Below are 14,888 nucleotides of genomic sequence, written 5' to 3' on the forward strand. Positions count from 1 at the left end.
GGGATCGACATGGAATCCGACTTCAGTTACGTTGCCGTGTTCCTGGTTGGTAGGTGTTGAGCAGACGAAAAGTCAGTAGCCGAGGGCTCATTCCCACTGCCCAGTGGATCGAGGCGGTGGCGTGGATCAGGAGAAGTGAAATATACTCAGGCATCAGGGCTGCATTACATCGGAGTATAGGGGGCCATTGCATTGGGCCATGAGAAAGGAAACGAACATGGCGACGACTTCCTTTACAAAGTCCAAGAATACCACCGCTGATTCAGCGCCATGAGCAGCCGCCCCGGAGGAATCGAGTATCAACGCCATTGTCGAAATGCAAACCAGTCTGATATGTCTATCCCCAAAGCCGAGGCCATCCGCCAAAGCCAAACACCATGATTCCAGTTCCAGCCGATAATCTAAACCATTCCCTGAAAACACCGCCCACCCAATCCCCTCCACCCATTCACTCCCCCCTCCGCCTCAAAAACAACTCCATCACCGCGCGCCTCCTCGCCTCCCCAACCCTCCTCTCCTTCACCCCCTCTCCACCCCCCAACCCACGACAAACCACACCCCCAAAAACCTCCGCCACCCTCCTCTCCCTCACCCTCCTCCTCTCCAACCTCGCCACCGCCTCCCCCACCAACCCCCCACCACCAATCGTCCCCCTCCTCACCAAACTCAGCGACTTCCTTCCCACCCCACCCAACACGCCACCAATCCCAGCGCCCCGCGCCGCCGCGCCAGACGACGACAACGCGGCGGCATCGTTCCGGATAGCCTCCAAGTCCGTTTTGGACAGGGGCGCCAGCTCAGACACGACGCGGGCGAGGGTGGTGGTCAGGAAGACGAAGCAGATGTTGTGGTTGGGGGCGGACTGGAGGATGTCGAGGAGGGTGGAGCGGTCGGAGTCGAGGGCGGCGTCGTCTGTTCCGGCGGCGGTGGGGTTGGTGTTAGTGGTGGTGGTGGGGTTGGCGAGGGAGGGGATGGAGGGCGCGGCGGCTTCGATGCGCGCCCAGAGGGGGGCCGGCACGATACCGTCGGTTAAGCCGCCTAGGAAGAGGAGGAGGGTTTGGGAGAGGGCTTCGAGGCGGTGGAGGGAGGGTGTTTCTGGGGGGAAGGTGGAGGGGAGGGGGGTGTTTTGGTCGAGGGCGGAGAGGAGCGAGAGGATGTGGGTTGTTCGAGTGTCGATGTCGGTGGATTTGCAGGAGGCTTCGTCGAAGGGCCAGCCGGGGTCGGAGGGGATGGTGCAGTCTTCGAGCATCTGGGAGTCGGCTAACACTCGTTGGGTTACAGTTTCGATGGCTTCGGTGAGTTGGAAAAGCTCTCTGGGAGCTGGGCGGTGGGCAGGGAGATCATGCGGGATCGGGCCGGTGCTGCCTTTTTGTTTCGAGAGGGACTGGGCAAACGCTCGGATACCACAATCGGGGACCCGGATGAGCTCCTCAACGGACCGGCCAATGCAGGTGGGCGACCAAGACGCACGAACAGGGATAAAGTGGTCTCGGCCGTCTGTTACTCTGAGCACAAGAACCTCCTCCAAGATCGATTGTCCTGCGTTAAGCCTTTGGGCGTGCGCAACCTCGATAACGAGGGCATCGAGCACCGCATTGAGTGTCTCGCCAGGTTGTAGCGTGACCTCTTTCCCAACGTCGACAGACTCGGTTTCATCGTCTGCGGCCTCCGGGTGCACAAAAGAGGTCATCAACCATTGTATTTGGGCTGAATCGTCGCCCTCTGAATCATTTGTTGCCTGGTTCTCGATGAAGGATAACGTTGCAGGGACGCCGCCGGTATTCGCCAGCGTCAATGTAGCGGTCTGTTTTTTAAGGATTCGAATCTCCCCGAAGTCAATGTGCGTCGGGGAATCCAAGTCGTCAAGCCGTGGGTGATCTCGAGGATCGTGGCGGTCAACTACGACAGTGATTACCGGCCGCCCCTCGTTTTCCGCCCTGTCCAGCTCTCGCGCAACCTCGGCATGCACCTTGCCCTTTAATTCGGGGACCACAGCATCGTAGTCAAGCGTGAAAATGGACGTAACGGGTTTGTGGTCCGACGACGTAATCCGCTGGTGGGAGGTGTAAAGGTCAAGTCGTAACCTGTCGTGGCCAGGTTGACTGGGATTTTCGTCGCCGCCTCCGTCCTCGGCTTCGTCGTATTCGTCGTACTCTAGGATCTTTGAAGTTGGCTGTTCCTCACCATCGTTGTCGGGATCGTACGAGAATAGGACGTCGTCGTCAACGCCCTCTTCCATGCCTCGCGCCTTCATCTCCTCATCTTTCTTGCGTGTGTCCTCCTCTTCGTTGACTTTGTTCTCGTACCTCTGCATGTCTTCACGTGTGCGATACAAAACGCGGTCGCACCAACTAGGCGGCCGGCGCTTCTCGCTGGAGTCGAAGAGCGTGACAGTTCCCACGTCATACTTGTAAGTCGGTAAAAAGGTGATTGTGCCCTCTCGCCAACCCTCGTGGAAAACCTTGCGTTGTTTGATGAGTCGCTTGAGTTGGTCGTGTGGAAGGAGAGAATCAAGCGTGGCTTGAAGCGATGCGGGATCCCCATGCGGGTCTTCAGGGAACTCCTCTGGATCCGGCAGGTTGATCGAGTCGTCATCCGACCCTTTGGAGGCGGCCGCGTTGGCCTCAGTTGCTTCCTGAGGTTGGTCGCCGGGATCCCTGTCTGCAACCTCATCGCTACTATCGGATAGGCGATCGACCACGATGGGCTCTCCTTCGAGCGAGCTCTCGCGGCGCAACTCCCGCTTGGATAGATCGTATTCGCCTCGGGTGTGCAGCATCAACAGTCGCCGGATGTCGTCGCCAGGCAAGCGATCCAAGCGAAAATTGAGGTCGCCAAACCAAAACGCAAAGTCCTCGTCACCAATCTTGCCTTTCTCGTCTTCAGAAACACCGGAAACGGTAATGGGCTCGAATCGTGCTTGAGATATGATCTGTTGCGCCTGGCTGACTCGACGTTCCAGATAATAGTCCTCGACCCCGCTCGCCAAGTGGGAATTAACAAACAATAACTGCGTGGCCTCTCCGACCACAATGCGGGTGCAAACTGCCCCCTTGTTCCCCAAATATCCGAGGGCGCCAGTGCCGACGGCGCTGGTGCTAACATTGCTTATTGTCGGGGCAATCTCCGGCGAAGCGTAAGCCAGCAACAGCAAACCCGCCAACTGCTCGGCAGCAACAAGTTGGTAGTCGGTTGGCAGAGCAGCCTCGATAGCCGCCTTCCACTTTACCATCGTCGTGTCGTCGGCGGTGTAGATCCAGGACATGTACTGGCTCGGGGCCGTTAGGACATTAACCTCTTGAAGCCCGAGAACGTAAAGCCCGATCCTTCCCTTGTTCGATAGCTCTATGGGTTCCCCAATGTCATGGGACCCGTCCTGGCTCCCTCCCCATTGCTCTGTTCCATTATCGGGCGGCTTCGAGGACCCAAGAGCGGGGTCCAGCCCTTCCTCGTCGATGAACCACTGTGCAAGGTCTTTATCCGTGCCCGGGCACGCGGCGACATTCCAAGTTCCAACTTTTATGCGCATACGATGGGGGCGCACATATTCGGAGCGGCGACCGTGAACTGCGCTGTGGAGGGAGTACGGGTTCGTGGATGATAGATCGATGGCCTCGGCGGTCGCGGAACCGGGGGGCGTCCCTGAGGAACCCATCACGGCATCTAAGGTGGGCGGGCCGACCCGGAGGGGTTGTCGTGTATTCGGGTGGCAGGCGTAACAATGAGTACGGCGGGCAACTTTTGTATGTATTCGTGCGCCTTGCGGACTCGACAACCCGACCCTCGGAGGTCATTGGTGGAGGGGCAGGAAGGAGCACAGCGAACGGTAAAACAACGCCGGGTACAGAGAAACGCTCGTTAGATTTGTGGAAGGCGGTGTTATAAAAAAGGTAGCAAATAAATAACAACAGACATCATGGCTGCCGTTGGAATGGGCAACGTGTTGTTGTGAACTTGTGGCAACGGTTGTGCGCGGCTCTCAGAGTTGTGATGGAAGTTGGAAGCGACCGACATCCCTCAAGCCCAGGGGCTTTTGGCAGATTTGGGGCATGGTGGGCACTGGACCCCTGGTCGGGCCCTTGTGCGCGGGGATTGATGGTGGGGAGTGTGGGGAATCGTCGCCTCCTGGCCGCTTTCCAGACCTTCTGCCCCGATTCAGCTCGCCGTCGCCGCTGAGGCCACTCCAGGCAACCAAATGTCGGCCTTGATTAAGAACCCTTCTCCCCCATCAAACCGTTTTCTCGAGTCTCGGATTTTATTCTCTCTTTTATCAACATTGAGAACCTTTAATCAGGCACCCGCGCTTCTAATAACGCAACAACCCCGAAAATCTCCACGGCATTCATCATCTCATCGTTACATAAAGTCCCAGGGTTGTGGTATCATGGCTGAGAGTAGTAAAGCGCCATCAGACAAGGACAACAGCGGTGCAAGCAACAACCCGCAGCCACCTACCGGCAGCCACGTCACTTCAGAACAGATACATGCGATGTTCGAGGCGGCCAGGGCAACGAGCAACCACGCCTCTTGTTAGTCAATCTCCGTTCAAAATGTTCGAATCCGGACACTGATGCTTGGCACTAGCGGCCCCCGCCCATAATGGTGTCTCCCCAGCTGTCGCCATGGAAGCATTACTGGACATGGAGGCGGAGGGGATGCGCGAGGACCTGGCGGACCCCTCAACCACCGAAGAAGAGCGCGCCCGGATTAGGCAGCGGCTAGAGTACGGCCACCTCCATGGCTCGGATGCTCATGAATGACGGGCCCTGGACTGACACGGCGACAGGGAAATGCAGGTCCATCAACAGACGCAGCGACGTTGGCAGGAGATGATCAGAGCGCTTGAACCCCCTGCGTGAGTCTATTCATCTAGCTACCTCCTCCTGGTCCAGCCAAGATTCTACCCTTCGCAATCAGCCTGGCCCCCATGCTGACAGCTTCCGCCTAGGCCCAGTACCCATTCTTCTTCTGCGCCCAGTACAAGCGCCCCATCTAAAACGGGGAAGGAGCCGTCTCGTTGAGCTCGCCTACTTTGCTTGCCTCCCGCAATCTTCATCCCATCACCTCGAGGCGGTGGTGTTGGTACCATTACCAGCACCAGCAGTGGTCTTCGTGGCACTCTTCGTGACAGTAGCCTTCGTGGCATTGGTGGTGGTAGTAGTCCGCGTGGTACTAGTGTTCGTGGTACTGGCGTTGGCCTTTGTGGCGTTGGCCTTTGTGGCAGTGGCCTTTGTGGCAGTGGCAGTAGCTTTGGTGGCAGCAGGCCTAACGGGCAGGGTCGTCGCGGCGGGCGCGGCTGTCGGAGCCGGACCATGCTCCAACTCATACAGCATTGGCAGGGCGGCCTGCGAGGAAACCGGCGCCGGTGGGCCGCAGACCTCTGATACTTTTGTCAGTCTGTTTCTCGGACAGAGGGGGCTCACGGCTCAAATCTTATGGGCTGGGGCTGGAAAGGCTTACTCGTGATGTTTGTGTTCCGGGGCTTTGCCCGCGCCTGGCGGAGCATCAGCAACACGTTCTTCTGCGTCTGGGACGACATGGTGATTGTTTCGCGGATGAGGGGGATGAGTGTTGTTTTGCGATTGAGTTCTGGTAATAACGGAAGAGGAGACCGGTATGTCTCTGTGTTTCGACTGCTTGCGCTATTAAGCTGTCTTTGAGAGGCGGGAGACGAGGCCTTTATTATACAGATGGGAAACAACGGCAGGTACAGCCTCAGGGCCTGGCCGCCACTTTTTACTATCCGCCTCTGCTTTGGTCATTCTTAGCGATGATGAGCGGCATTTTGCCGTCGGGGTCATAGCTTACGCGACCGGGTGAGGGAAATCCTGCGGTCATCCCAGACGAAACTCGTTTGTGTCGACTCAGATGCGGCGCGGCGGGATCTGACATTGCCAAAGTGGCGGATTGCGGCGTGCGTAGATGGTCGGCGGGCGCACAACCTAACCCCCTGAGACAGATGGGGAACAATTACGCGCGACCAACTGCGTAATTTTCCTGTGGGAGCCCCGCGAGGCCAAGGCGGCGCAGTTCACGATAACCAGATCTCATAGGGCTCAAGGGCTTACTATCTTGTGGGGTTAAGACCGGTTACAGTAAGGGCTCACTACTGGGCAGTTCTGCCAAGCAGAGAACGGGCACTACTGTTTCACCCGACATCCTTTGATGGTGAGATGAAGCTCACAAACCTTATGGAACATAGATGGGACCAGAGGGGCGATTTGACCCGCACTTTCTCGGAGGATTTACGGTTATCATCGATCACAAGCGAAAGGAAGCTGGATCCCCACTAGCTGACCGTAGTTGACCTTGGCCTTCCCTCGCCGCATTGTCATGATGGCCATGCCCCACGAACCCTTTGAAACTCGGGGGCTAACCACAGAAGGTTTGCGGAGAGTTTCAATGAGGCCCTAGGACTCATGGAAGGTCAGCACACCTTTCCAGCCCCCAAACTCTGAGTTCGAGAATCCTGCGGCCGTTGTCAGCACCCAGCTGGAAGCTTCCCACGCCGTTGGACACTCAGATTTGGGAGCAAGAACCAAGTATAGCGCGGCACCGCCGGATGGCCTTACGGTTGGTCTCAGCGGCGGCATCAAGTCTCGTCCGTTGTGCTGACGTGGAAACTAGCCCGTCAGTGACTCCAGATCAAGGGACGGTAAAGGAGGCCCTGGCCTTGATGGTGCCGTCGGCCGCCAGAAGGATATAAAGATGATATCCTACCATCGACTGCCAACTCTCCCTCCATCCAACATCTGGCTACTCACTCTCACCTCTGGTTAGGTTCTCGACATTGAAGTCTGATCTCATCCGTCACGGCAGCTCCATCTCATCCACATCTCCTCGTTCCCCATATATCCCTTACTTTCCCCCTCTCCCTTTTCTGCGTTCCCCGTCTTCTAAAACTACACCATGTCTAAGTCTAACAGCGGCGGTTCTACTCCCCCTCCCCCGCCGCCGCCCGAGGCCGTGGCAACGTGGCAAGGCATCTTTTCCGAAGGGCCGTACACGGCGCTGAAGATGGTAGAATACATTCTTCAAGCAGGCGGACAGAATGTTCCGAACTTCGTGGCAAACCCCGTCGAAACCGTCAAGGATGTCACGAAGAACCAAATCGTCGGCAAGCACAGCCTTGAGCAAATGCGGCCCGTCTGGGCCAGCAAGACTGGCCGCTGCACATCTTTCGCTGTCAAGGCCACTGCCATATTGTCTCAAAAGGTCGACTCAAAGAAGAAGCCGGTGTATAACTTTGCCACCTACGATTTGGCGGGCCACCGCGTTGCGCGCTGCCTGAAGACGGAGGTTGTCATCGATTCCAGCTCTACCACCCCCGGCGGCGCCTTCGTTCTCCCCGAGGGTCAGTGGAAGAAGTTCGAGAAGACTGAGGCCAGCTGGAAGTTCAAGTCCGAGCCCAAGTCCAAGTCGAAGTTCGAGAGAGATGGTAACCCTGACGGCAAGGTGGTACGTTATTCTGGAGCCGCATTCCTTTCCCTCAGGAGATATTCTATAACGAACTGTGCTAACTGAAACGATACAGGCAGCGGCCTACGCTCTGGAGAGCCCAGCCCAGGCCATGTACCTGTGCCTGGCGGGCGTGGAAGCCGGCGTGAAGTTCGGCATCCCCACCTTGTTCCGCAGCATCAGCGCTCAGGGCCAGCCCCTCTACCACGGCATGGTGTCCTGGATGCCGTACAAGCGCTGCATTGAGATGGTCCCCAACATCAGCAAGGAGAAGAAGAAGGAGAAGCTCGTCATTCAATGGGGGAAGACGAAGGCCGGCGCCGGAACCGACGCCGATTTGGAGAAGTGCGTCAACGAGCTGGAACAGTTCATCAAGAACTATGGCGGTCCGAATGGCCCCGAACAGTGGGAGGCTGACGGCATCAACAACTTCAGCGATCACTTGTTCGCCGCCGCTGTTGAGCTCTGGGGCAACCCCAAGCTCATCAACAAGATGAACCCCACCGCCTAATACCGGTACACGAGATGGAAAAGTTGGGTATCGCCTTGGCGAGTGATTGCTGTTGTTTAGCTGTCTGTTGCGGGCAATAGGCGGGGTTGGATAGGATGTAGATGAGAGTTGGGACTCTACAGGTCGGTGGACGGTGTTAGTAAGGCAGGAGGTTTATGAAATGCATTCATACCATTCAGGGGCCCTCCCAGCCCAAGCATTTCTCCTTCCTGTGTTCTGTTGTTCTGTCTAGCCCATCCCGTGCTCCCTGCTCCCAAGTTCGGAAAGTTGTTTCTATGGAAAACACCCACCCGTCTTATATCCTCGACCAACAACCGTTAAGTCTTTTAGCCTTGCAGCGCTTGCCATGTGATGTTCATCCAACCAGCACTCCCAACGGATCGCCCTCCTTGGCATAGTAGCCCCATGTCCCCCTCATGCATTGCTGCCTAGTCGTTACTGTCCATCACGCTTCCTGAAGCAGACAGCTGCAAAACTCAACAATAACGAATTCCGCAACTTTGCTTATTCAACTACATTCACAGAATCCAGAAACGAGAGAATCCCACTCCATCGGTAAACCACCACGGACTCCTCTTCACCTACGATCCCAACATTCACGCTATGTCATCACCAACACAACCCGAGGATGAGCACCCAGCGCCCACCTTACTACCCGACCTCATGTACGATGCGCTCCCCAGCGCCACCTCGATCCGGGTCCTTGACCTCCTCGAGGCGACCGCAAACGGAATCCGCTGCACCATGCACGTCGTCGACCTGGACCACAACCCCGCATACACGGTGCTGTCTTACACAACCCGCAACCCCATCACGGTGCACGAGCGCAGCCTCTCCGACCCCTTCGTTTTGGACCACCTAGAGGTAGACAATTTCAAGGCCCCCTTTGAGCGCTCCGTCTCCAACCCAACCCCTTCTGACCCGGCGGTGCCGGAGGTCTTTGCCGTGGTCGACGAGGCCCGCCGCGAGTACTACGAGCAGACGCCCGAGCATGCCCAGAACATGCCGTTCGAGCGCGTCGATGATGATGACAGCACCCCGTTTGTTATCGAGGTCAATGGCTGCGCGGTGCGGGTCGGTGAGAACCTGGTGCGGTTTCTGGCGTCGCTTGGAGATCTGAGGGAGCGGATGTCGGAGGAGGCGTTGGAAGCCACGGAGTTGCTCGAGGCGAGGGATGCGCTGCGCTTGCCCATCTGGATTGATACCATTTGTGTCAATCAAAACGACCTGGACGAGAAGGCCGCGCATGTGAAGCGAGCGAGAGCGGTATTCAAGTCGGCGCGGCAGGTGTTTGGTTGGGTTGGGCCGAGTGACAGGTTAGGGGACCTGGCCGTCGAGGCGGTGAACATTATCCTCGACTACATGCATTCTCAAGCGCTCCGGGGGGGAGATCGTCTAGGGATTGCCTTAGACCGCCCATTATCGGAGATGTTTACGCTTTCGAGCATCATAGAGATGACGGCGGCGCATTGGTTTGGCCTCTTCGCCTTTTTCCAACGAACTTGGTTCCGTCAAGCTTGGGCTGCGGTTGCGGTCATCCTCGCACAGAAGACGTACCTGATCTGTGGTGAGAATATGCTGGATATGGCTCTCGTTGTTCGGGTGCTGTCATTTCTAGACAACCGAGGTTTGAGCTCAGAGTTTTGTGCCTTTGGCCGCACATTCCTCGCCGACGAGACCGTTTCAGACCCGCTCAGGCACCTTACGAAGGTCATTGCCGCGGTCAACTTGAAAGGCGGACAGCACTCATCTGTTTCGAAGACGACGGCGCTTGTGGTTGAACCGAACGACATTTTCACCTTCATACGTGGCTTCCACTACATACGACGATCCGACCGGCTTCGGCTCACGTCTGTCCTCTCAGCGCTCCGTGATCTCGACGCTGTTGATCCCAGGGATAAAATATTTGCCTTCCTCAGTATTGTTGACAACGACCTAGGTATCGTACCAGACTATGGTGCAACCGTACAGGATGTGTATAGAACGGCCGCCCTGGCCATGCTAGAGGAAAGGCACCTTCTCCGCCTTCTTTCCCAAGTCCAAGATGCTCAGAATACCAAGATCCCAGATCTCCTAAGCTGGGTCCCGGATTTCAGCGCCCGGCTCGGTAGAGTGCCGTTTGACAGGGGAAATTCTAAGGAATGCCATTTCCGCCCCTGTGGAGAGACTCTATGGAACTATGTGGTCCGTCCTGACGGGACGTTACCCGTCATGGCCATCCGCGTCGATACAGTGTGTGCCGCCACCAATATGGACCTCGATCCCGTGCCTCAGATCCTGAAGGTGGCCCTTGGTTCACCAGTGCGGTATCCCGACGAACCCCTCACTTGGAGTCTCGTAAAGACAAACGAAGGGAAGTCCTCCGAGCAGCTCCGTCCACGGGCTGTGAGTCGTGTCGAGGCATTATGGCGAACTCTACTGGCGGACAACGTCAGAGCGGAAGGGTACTCTCCGGCTGAGTTCGCTGAGTATCTGGGCAATGGGTTCGCCAGCTGGGTGCTTCGGGACATCTTGGAGGCACGCGTCGCCGTTCACGCACTTGCTGAAACCAAGCAGCAATGGGTGCGAGGTCTTGGGTTGGAGTACCTTTCATCGAAAGTTGCCCTGTGGTCGGCCATGTACGATGGCAACCAGATCGCGGCAGATTCGGGGATGGTCGAGGCCAACTTTTCGTATTATGATCTCACCATCAGCAAACTCCGTCACAGAAGGCAAGACGAACGCGAACAGTACCAGCTCGACCTCCACCTTGGCATCCCGGAACCTACAGTTGGCATCCGCCACTTTCCCACTGCCAACCGGCTGATGGAATGTGTACACGATAGGGTCGACGAATTGGATGCAGAGATTGTCCCAGAGAATCTTTGCGGGGCTTATAGAGCCAACGCCCGCTCCCGATTGACATCCGAAGAACGAAAGAGCGCGGCATGCTTCGAGGAAAGGATGCGGATAGCTACCGAAGGGAGGTCATTCTTCAGGACATGGCGCGGGCGTCTTGGCCTTGGGCCTAAATCAATCGGTAATAAACCAGGGTGCAAAGACGAGGTCTGGATTCTGGAAGGTGCTGATGTCCCCTTCATCTTACGACACGAAGAGGGTGACCGTTATCGAGTTGTCGGGGAGGCCTATATTCATGGTAGCATGTACGGCGAGAATGCCAGGCATCCGTTCTACCGGAAATTCATAACCTTAATCTGAGGTTTCGCTGGAAAACATTAGAGATTAGACAAACATGGTGGATGAACAACATCATTATTGCATTTGTAGGTACGTTCCGCGGTCTCAACCCAACTGTTCTCTCTCGTGAGATCCGAAGCTTTCAGGGGTCAAGAACGTGGCCGAGCAACACCATCATCAGACTTCAACAGCACGCCTTCAACTCTCCCGCCATCCCTATCGGAATACTACGCTGGGAAAACGCGAGAACTCGTCTTCATCTCAAGCCGCAGCAGGTGTTTCGCGGCATTTTCTTTTACTCCCTCATTCATTCCCAACAAAAGCAGGTGGGAGATAAGGGACGTGTCTTGGGTGCCGTCAGCTCATAAAACATAGAGACATCCATCATCCCGCATCTCCTCCGAGATGGCCAATGGAACCTCGAGAGCGGTACCGAGAGGGAGTGGCGGCAGCCCAAAGGAGCATACCGAACATGGCGCCGGCCAAAGCACCTCATATGCCGAGGGAGGGCGCTCGTGAGCAACTGCCCGGGGGCGGATTCTCCGTCTTGGGCTCTTGGTGTTTGCTCGACGGCGCGGGAAGCGTGGGGCAACAGAGTCGTGAAACCGGGTAACTGGTTGCGCCTGGGCCAAAGAGACGACGGGAACCCCCTGACAACCCTGCAGATCCGAGCCCAGAGGCTTGGCTCGCCCGCTCTAGGAATTAACGGTAAGGCTGCCGGACCCCCTGTAATATATTAACCGGACCGTTGCCCTCCGCCAACCCCCTGGAGGGAGCCTCGGATCGGCAACTCCCTGCACCGACTCGGTATAGCGCCCGAAGTGTTACATTCATTCGTCCCCGGAGAGCCGCCAGCCAAGCACGGCTCCCCACATGCACTCCAGACTTCGAGCAGTTCACGCGGGAGCGTAATCCGGGGGCGAGGAGGGAGCCAGGTGCCGGCAGGAAAGCAACATGGCTCACGAAATTTGAAAGCGGCGTCTAAGCTGGGGTCTTGGAGCCCAGTGCTACCTATATAACGTCTCTCCCCTTGACTCGTGGCGAGCAACTTCGAGTGCATTATCCCTATCCTCCTCCTCCCATCTCCACCACAACCATGAAGGTCCTCGCCCCCCTGATGCTGGCTGGCGCCGCCAGCGCCCACACCATCTTCTCGTCGCTCGAGGTCGGCGGCGTCAACCAGGGCGTCGGCCAGGGTGTCCGCGTGCCCTCGTACAACGGCCCCATCGAGGACGTCACGTCCAACTCGATGGCCTGCAACGGCAACCCCAACCCGACCTCGTCCACCTCCAAGGTCATCACCGTCCAGGCGGGCCAGAGCGTGACCGCCGTCTGGCGCTACATGCTGAGCACCACCGGCACGGCCCCCAACGATGTCATGGACAGCAGCCACAAGGGCCCGACCCTGGCCTACCTCAAGAAGGTCGGCGATGCCACCTCCGACTCGGGCGTCGGCGGCGGCTGGTTCAAGATCCAGCAGGACGGCTACAGCAACGGCGTCTGGGGTACCGAGAAGGTCATCAACGGCCAGGGCCGCCACAGCATCAAGATCCCCGAGTGCATTGCCCCGGGCCAATACCTCCTCCGTGCTGAGATGATCGCCCTGCACGGCGCCGGGAACTACCCGGGTGCGCAGTTCTACATGGAGTGCGCTCAGATTAATGGTAAGTTGTTACAAAGCCCCATCTCCCTTAGGGGGAGGAAGAGTGTGAAGTAAGCAGTTTGCTAACACTCTTTTCAATAGTCGTTGGCGGCTCCGGCAGCAAGACGCCCTCGAACACCGTCAGCTTCCCTGGCGCTTACAAGGGCACCGACCCCGGAGTCAAGATCAGCATCTACTGGCCCCCGGTCGAGAACTACCAGATCCCCGGCCCCAGCGTCTTCACCTGCTAAGCGCTTTCGATGATGTGGTAATGGAATGATGGGATGTGGGAAACGGTGGCGGTATTGATTGCATGATGTGGTGGCGGTGGCATTGCATCCATGGAGGTGGTCGGCCATGGTCAGCCCCTTTGGTCGCCCTCGCACCTCCTGGCACCCTGTGGCTTCTTGTACATACCTAGCGTTAACACCGGGGATCACTTCCGGTCTGTTCAGCTTCTGAACATCGGAGTGGCCCCCGCATGACTGTACATGATTTGTATAACTCTCACCGTATACTGTGTGCTCTCCCCGTTGCTACGGTGATTTTGACTTTGCCTCGACGATGCGAATCCCTACTAATCCATGTATCCCCGCTCCTCCCCATAGTTTCGGAGCAATCTGATCGTAGAATAATGGACAATCGGTAGTCCTAGTACTCTAAAGCAGGTAATTATGCGGGTGTAAAGATATCCCGGGTCTCAAGTCCTGGTGCCATGCGAGATCAACGCCTACCTTTATGGGACTTTAGCTTGAGCTTCCGCTATTCCCGCACCGTGTTCCTACTTTGGCCTCACTAACTCCCCTATTGCTGAAAAATGGGCAGCTAGGTGCTGATCAGTGTCCAACGGTCCACCCAGGAACCTATCAACCATGACAATGATCACATTTTCGGCCAAACAATACCGTTCTGGTTCCCAGGACGGCACAAAGAAATAACTGCATCCCATGTACTGGCCACACTCAGTACGTTTATTGACACCCCTTTACCGGTCCAAACTTTCTTTGAAATCGATATCTCCATATAAACGTATTATTTGTTCAAAGACTCCCAGTTCAAATTTGATCTCACGGCCACACATCCTCATCTCCATCCGGCGGCAAATCGATACCTGTATCCATCGCTATTGTGACTGCAATTGTCTACATTTCTTGGCTGCTAGAAACATGGCTCAGGACATCCTTAACCTGGCGTCGATGGAGTTGGAGATGTCGGCGGAAACAACAGAAGAGGCGATTGATATGCTTTTCAGGTGGAAATCCTCGGCCGAACTAAGCGAACAGCTGGACAGGATGAACGAAGAAGAAGTCTGGCGTTTTATGTCTGATACATTTAACGACAATGACTATGGTTTTGAGAATAGTTTTGACTTCGTGCCGGCCGATCTAACAGTGGGCGAGGAAGTTGACATCATTGCGGACACAGGAAAGGAATTAGACGTGGTCGAGCAGACGGACAAGACGGACGAACAGCATGGCACTGAAAGTTCAGGCGATAACTACCCCGAATCCCTTGCCTTAACGCCCAAGGTTGAAGCTAGCGATTACGATCCCGGCGCATATTTTGCCCTAACTCCTGAAATCATAGCTGATGACTATGAGGCCATGCTTGCCGATACCGTGGATGACTGTTTTTTCCTTCTAGGTCAAGACTCAGTTCAAAGGGATTCCGATTCGGTCCCTCATCAGTCTGACAACCCACACCAGCCATTGGTCCCAGACATAAATGAGACATGTCAGGATGATCCCCAGCCGACAGCCCAGAGCCCGGTCTCTCACGACTTGGGTGATAACCAGGAATTTGATAGTCAGCAATTTGCCGATTATATGGAGAGCCAGGGGCAATTCAATCCTTCTCAGCCCTTCTTTCTCGGCATGAACGGGAACCAGTTCTTTAATCCACCACTTGGAACTCAATACCCCATTAACATGCAGTCAGCTCACTGGCAGGCAGCCTTATCTGAATGGATCAAGCTTCAAGTTCCCAACAACCCCCAACAGACCGAGGCCAATCCTTTGGCCCAGTTACCGCCCATGGTTGTCACGCCGCTGGTGGTCATCCAGACTCTCGGACCAGCGGTGTTCAACAGATATTCTTAAA

General features: G+C 56.3%; 6 protein-coding genes across 6 annotated transcripts; 4 read left to right on the forward strand and 2 right to left on the reverse strand.

Annotated features, from left to right (window-relative positions):
- Positions 1–126: 126 nt before the first annotated feature.
- F5144DRAFT_610086 (Endonuclease/exonuclease/phosphatase) lies at positions 127–4,017 on the reverse strand. The gene is made up of 2 exons (XM_066791649.1): positions 662–4,017; positions 127–231 (listed from the first exon to the last, which is right to left on the reverse strand). The coding sequence occupies exons 1-2, from the start codon at positions 3,653–3,655 to the stop codon at positions 154–156; spliced, it is 3,072 nt and encodes a 1,023-aa protein (XP_066646824.1). The 5' UTR covers positions 3,656–4,017; the 3' UTR covers positions 127–153.
- A 1,043-nt stretch (positions 4,018–5,060) lies between these two features.
- Positions 5,061–5,539, reverse strand: F5144DRAFT_599916 (uncharacterized protein; the record flags this gene model as incomplete). Its single annotated transcript, XM_066791038.1, has 2 exons — positions 5,061–5,380; positions 5,461–5,539. 2 exons carry the CDS (start codon positions 5,537–5,539, stop codon positions 5,061–5,063), a joined length of 399 nt encoding a protein of 132 aa, XP_066646825.1.
- A 1,370-nt stretch (positions 5,540–6,909) lies between these two features.
- On the forward strand, positions 6,910–7,969 carry F5144DRAFT_545339 (uncharacterized protein; the record flags this gene model as incomplete). Its single annotated transcript, XM_066787355.1, has 2 exons — positions 6,910–7,458; positions 7,535–7,969. The coding sequence occupies 2 exons, from the start codon at positions 6,910–6,912 to the stop codon at positions 7,967–7,969; spliced, it is 984 nt and encodes a 327-aa protein (XP_066646826.1).
- Positions 7,970–8,632: 663 nt separating this feature from the next.
- Positions 8,633–11,665, forward strand: F5144DRAFT_481706 (uncharacterized protein; the record flags this gene model as incomplete). The annotated part of the gene is made up of 3 exons (XM_066785302.1): positions 8,633–11,105; positions 11,237–11,423; positions 11,524–11,665. 3 exons carry the CDS (start codon positions 8,633–8,635, stop codon positions 11,663–11,665), a joined length of 2,802 nt encoding a protein of 933 aa, XP_066646827.1.
- Positions 11,666–11,821: 156 nt separating this feature from the next.
- F5144DRAFT_126603 (glycoside hydrolase) lies at positions 11,822–13,299 on the forward strand. The gene is made up of 2 exons (XM_066782264.1): positions 11,822–12,810; positions 12,891–13,299. Exons 1-2 carry the CDS (start codon positions 12,243–12,245, stop codon positions 13,037–13,039), a joined length of 717 nt encoding a protein of 238 aa, XP_066646828.1. The 5' UTR covers positions 11,822–12,242; the 3' UTR covers positions 13,040–13,299.
- A 655-nt stretch (positions 13,300–13,954) lies between these two features.
- F5144DRAFT_590606 (uncharacterized protein) lies at positions 13,955–14,887 on the forward strand (the record flags this gene model as incomplete). The annotated part of the gene is made up of 1 exon (XM_066790171.1): positions 13,955–14,887. The coding sequence occupies one exon, from the start codon at positions 13,955–13,957 to the stop codon at positions 14,885–14,887; it is 933 nt and encodes a 310-aa protein (XP_066646829.1).
- Between the last annotated feature and the right edge of the window lies 1 nt (position 14,888).

This window comes from Chaetomium tenue (genome assembly GCF_020726465.1).
Source record: "Chaetomium tenue strain MPI-SDFR-AT-0079 chromosome Unknown F5144scaffold_2, whole genome shotgun sequence".
NCBI classification, from domain to species: domain Eukaryota; kingdom Fungi; phylum Ascomycota; class Sordariomycetes; order Sordariales; family Chaetomiaceae; genus Chaetomium; species Chaetomium tenue.